This window comes from Tachysurus vachellii, chromosome 25 (assembly GCF_030014155.1).
Source record: "Tachysurus vachellii isolate PV-2020 chromosome 25, HZAU_Pvac_v1, whole genome shotgun sequence".
In the NCBI taxonomy this organism is placed as follows: domain Eukaryota; kingdom Metazoa; phylum Chordata; class Actinopteri; order Siluriformes; family Bagridae; genus Tachysurus; species Tachysurus vachellii.
Window position 1 is genome coordinate 1,522,501 of NC_083484.1, and position 5,000 is coordinate 1,527,500.

Sequence of the window (5,000 nt, forward strand, 5' to 3'; positions counted from 1 at the left end):
CTACTGTAAGGGAATAATTGTACTGACTTTTCCGCACGATGTTAAAAGCAACAACAAACGGATAAAAAGCACGACGTCGTTCTTTCGTAAAAATACACTGCTATGCTGACGTCGCGTAAGAGAAAGAAAAAATAAACATGGATGCCAGGACGTGCTGTTGCCATGGTAACGGTAACTCGGCTTCCTAACGCCACCTGGTGGCTGATTGTTTTCCGCAGCGTGTTTTATTCCTCGTGCAGGACGTTAAAGCGTCCGTACAAACAAACCGGAGCTGCGGCGGAGTTTATTACTTACGGCAGCTGACTGCTGTGAGCTGACTGGTCTGTGACGCTCTCCGGTGTCTGTGGCCTTAATGTCAGCCCTGTGACCTGTAATAACCATCACACACACACACACACACACACACAGCTCCGTTATTGTCTGTTCCCAACAGTAGGAGAATGTTCAGAAGACATCAAATCAAAAAGCAGACCTGAGGAAAAAAAAAATTCAAGGCCTTCATGGAAGTAACACAAGATCATTTGATGAAATATAATTAAGATAACGTCTCGTTCGCTGACGTCTCATTTCCGTAACTGGGTTTTAATCAGAACTTTGACTCGGACGCTGACGTGGCCGTGCTGCGTGCTGATTAACCGTGAGGCCTTTGAGGCGGCGGTGTGATCTCAACCGGCTCTGATTTATAACCGCACGAGCCTCAAAGATGTTTAAAGACACACTATAAATCTATACGGACTTATTTTATGTATGACATTTTACTATATATTAACGCATTAAAAAAATGAAGTTAAGTTACTGCGCACACCTTAGTGTTTATTATTTCGTAGTAAGAGCACGTGCTTTGTTTTATTCCTCTTATACCGCAGCAATTTATTCGAGAAAGACACCTTGTACTTTTTATCCGTTTGTAGTCACGCTGAATGTTGTGGAACGTCCCAGAGTTAAAAACGCAGCGTGTCCTTTTACCCCTCCTATGTATCTTTAACATAAGTATCGGTATTGCGATGCGACACGTTTCCAAGGTATCGTCTCGACCCCGAGTGGCGCGGACGCACGAAACCGAGGCACGTGACGGCGTCAAGACTTTCTGTCGGAATAATAAAGTCGCTGACCAAACACGAGAAGACGGATGGAAGAGACTTCGCTGTATAAATAAATTCAGTGAATAAAACATACAGACATACGGCTCACATGGTCAGCGCCGTACTACAGCTAATTAGTCTTCAGCTGCCTCGCCTGGTGTTGTCTTTGGAGAGCTGGGGATTTGAGGCTGGCCGTGTTGCTGAAATATTGGGGGGAGTGTGTGTGCTGGAGTGAAATATGGGGCTCTGTGTGTGTGTGTGTGTGTGTGTGTGTGTGGACTTGAAATATGGGCATGTGAGTGTGTGTTTGGAAGGTGCAGTGACAGAGGTCACTCTGGGGGGAAAAGAGGAAATCAATGTGGATGTTAATTACTTGCAGGTCAAGTCCCTGTGCCATCAGGTCTATTTTTTTTCCTCCGTGACCTGCCCAAGCAGAGAGGAGCTCTTTCCCCATTTTTTCGGTCTGCTCTGATTCCTCTAAAATGCTTAGTAACCCCCCCTCACCCCCAGACACACACAACACACACACACGAGGTGCATCCGTTAAAGCGGATGTATTTTATTTTCTATATTTTATGCATGATCCTGAGACGAGGGACTTCTTCCTGTTATGGCTCGTAACGCTCGGCTGCTTTCTGGGTCGACAAACAGCGTCGGAGGGAGAAAAAAAATGACTGCGGTTTAATCCCTTAACGACGACGTGCTGTATGTATTTGTAACTGAACACGGACGGATAAAAAGTAAGCGCTTATCACAATTTCATATGAGCTGATCAATATGCAGCATTACAGCTACAGTAGGTGTAGTGTGTGTGTGTGTGTGTGTGTGTGTGTGTGTGTGTGTGTGTGTGGGGGCTAATTAAGCAGCGTGTCTAAGCTGAAGGAACGCTTGCTCACTGAAGGTGCACAATTGTTATTAGTGTTGAGAGGAGTGAGCCGGTGCAGACGGAGCAGCGAGCACACGAGGGAATTAAATGGCCAGAGAGGAACAATAAAGGCAGGTTGGAGACCCGAGTCGTCAAACACTTACTTAAAAGAATGGACGGAAGGCCGATCGGCGCGGCTCGTGAGCCGCCAATTATGTGTCCTGACTGTAACGAGAGGAACGTTTTTTTATCAACATGGCTGCTCCAGAGAGCCAGTAACCCAAACGAAATCCCATACTTTGTTGTGAACCTGTAGCGAATCTACAGCTCCGTAATTTACTTTCCGAATTACTTTAAACGGCTTGGTTTCGTTAAGAAGGCGCTTCCGAAGGGCCGCTGCAGCTTAACCCGCCTGTAACAGTCCTAGTGAACGACTGCGCTTTCGGAGAAAAACGGAGCGGTACGTATACGGGGTTGAACGACTGTTAAATTCCAGTCGTCCGTAGTTTCCGTAGTTAAAGCCAATGCGGAATTAAGACGTTGACGTAAGTGCACTAATAAATGCTTCAACCTGCACTTTGATTAACACACGCAGGCTTCGTTTCCAGCTTCAATGCTTCTTTATGCTGTGGGTAAAGATCTAAAACAAAACAGTGTGGAAGCTGGTGTTGGTAAACTGAGCCCTCGTTACAGCTCCATGGCTTTTCTCTGCGTGACGTCTACAGCAGCACCTGGGAGGTTTGTCCACCCTGATCGGCTCTGCTGTCCGACTGGATGCTTCCTGCTCCGATCTGCTGGGGGATTTTAGAGCGATGTGCAACCCGTGGCTCTGAATTTGTCGTTTCACGCAGCCATCGTGCTTTCAGTTAGAATCTGTTTAGCGTTAATAATAACAGGAATTGAGAGGAATTTCTTTAGGGTGCGAGTGGTGGAAAATGGTGAGAATGTAATCATTAAATGAATATACTTAAAAAGCATTTACATACAAGACCTTTCGCAGCATATCTTGCGCATCGTGCCGTCGATCGAGTCGCAAGTACGAGTACCTGCTTATAGAAACATATAGAAGTAAAACAAACCACACACAAAGACAGGACGTGTGTAACTGTGTGTTATAGTGACGACGATGGAGTTTCCAGAGAAGCAGGAAGTTCTGGACGAACGTCCTTCATGACCCGTTCAGGGAAAGTGAATGTGATGCCGTCGGAGCCTTTTTCTGACAGTTCCCATAAAAAACGTTAATAACGACTGAGTATTTAATGTAATGCAGCAAGGCATCATAATGAAAAGGGAAAAAAAAAGGTCTTGGAAGGTGCTCGTATGTTGTAACCACAGGATGACTAAAGACACCGCAGAGGCAATTCCATAAGCGCCTGTTCCTGTTACCTCGGAGGTTACGACACCCACAGGCCTGTAAAAGGCCTCGCAAATCTCAGCACAGCTTTGGGCTGCTTCTGAAAATTGGGCAAAAATTAATAAGGCGAATAAAAAAACATTAGCTGATTAATAAAGGTACAGGAAATGGAGGTTTTAATTTCCTAGCAGTGTCCGTAGCGAGGTCCCGCTCGTGATCAGTCAATGCGCCTCTCTGGCTTTATGAAAGGCCGTGCAATTTATGGTAATGAGCTTTTTGAAGGTTATGACCACAGTAAACTAATTTGTTAGAGGAATGGCAAAAGCTCGCACAAACAGTACTCGATCATTAAAGCTGAAGAGGAGGGAGAGAGAAAAAAATACTATTAAACTAATGGTCAACTGCAGTACGGAGAGAAAACCCCGCCGCGGCTCGGGACGGCCGCGCTAATATATAACCGGGACAAACATGGATGTTGCATCACGCAAATTACTTTTCAGGGCCATTTTGAACATTAATATGGCTGAAACAGGGAGAGGGAATATAATGAGGAGCGGGAAACGGCGTCAGAGCTCGGGCCACCGGCCAGAGCGCCGGCAGACAGGAAAAAGTCTCGCGTCTGGCTGAAAATGGCACGTCGAAGGCTGACTGACGCGTCGGATTAATACGACAACCGAGCTCAGAGGTGGCCGTGTAAGTGTTCTCTGTAATAACACGGAGCTGTTGAATACTGCGCTCTGATTGGTCAGAAAGAGGCGATTCGTTTTTTCGGAACAGCAGCTCGGACAGTATCGCGGCTGCAGATCGCAGGTTTAGATTAATGCCAACGCTCTGTCTGATATGATATCGTTTCTATAGCAACAGGGACGGCAGACGGCGCGGATGAACGGATTTTAAAAAGTGTGTGTGATCGGTGATTTAGTGCTCTGTAAGATGGCGTCTAATCGGCTGTAACACTGCGTTTCCGACGGGTTTTCTCTTCTTGGTGGTTTCTATGGTAACATGACAAGATGCATTTGTTTTTTTTCACCCTTAGTAAGTGTAATACAGGAAATACTTTACACGTGATTTGACGTAAATATAAACGAATAAAAAAACGTAAATAAAATGTATTATTAGTGGTTTTATTATAAATAACACAGTAAAAAGACTCCAACTTAAACAAGTGTAAGCGACTGAATTAAAAACCTGAGAAAATATTCATGGTATTCAGACAGTTTTCTGATTTCTATATAAAACTCTTATATAAACTCCTTTTTTTCCCAGGACTGTTGAAGGATCTCAGTAATTCACTGCTATTTGAAGCTCCTAAAAACAGCTATAGGGCCATGAAAGAGAAGCAGTGCTGCTAATATCCTGTTATTACAGTATATTAAGGCTCCTTTAGATAGCGTAGTTAGCGTTAGAGTATTCAGAGATACGGGACGTCGTCCCCCGACGCTCTGACCTGATATATTAACGAGGGTTTACAAGGGCATTCCACTACATATGTAAGTTTGCCCTTATTGCTGACCTTACAATGCACTTAGTATCCTGCGCTTGAATAATGCTGTCTTGGCTCCTACGAGCAATTTATTCCGACTAACGACCATCGAGTGGCTGTAAATCAGCGCTAGGTTCCTTTACTACTGAGCTGGTGATTCCGGCCGGCGCACCGATAGAGACTGGCGAGGAGCTCGTACTGCCCTAACCTCGTATC

At 45.1% G+C, this 5,000-nt stretch overlaps 1 protein-coding gene across 1 annotated transcript in view; it reads right to left on the bottom strand.

The window, feature by feature from the left end:
- The window catches only part of LOC132840334 (golgin subfamily A member 6-like protein 22), a 109,100-nt gene that overhangs the window by 95,280 nt on the left and 8,820 nt on the right, over nucleotides 1-5,000 (bottom strand). The window contains exon 4 of the mRNA XM_060861896.1: nucleotides 295-368. Within this exon, the coding sequence (XP_060717879.1) occupies nucleotides 295-368 (74 nt within the window). The remainder of the gene's footprint in view (nucleotides 1-294; nucleotides 369-5,000) is intronic.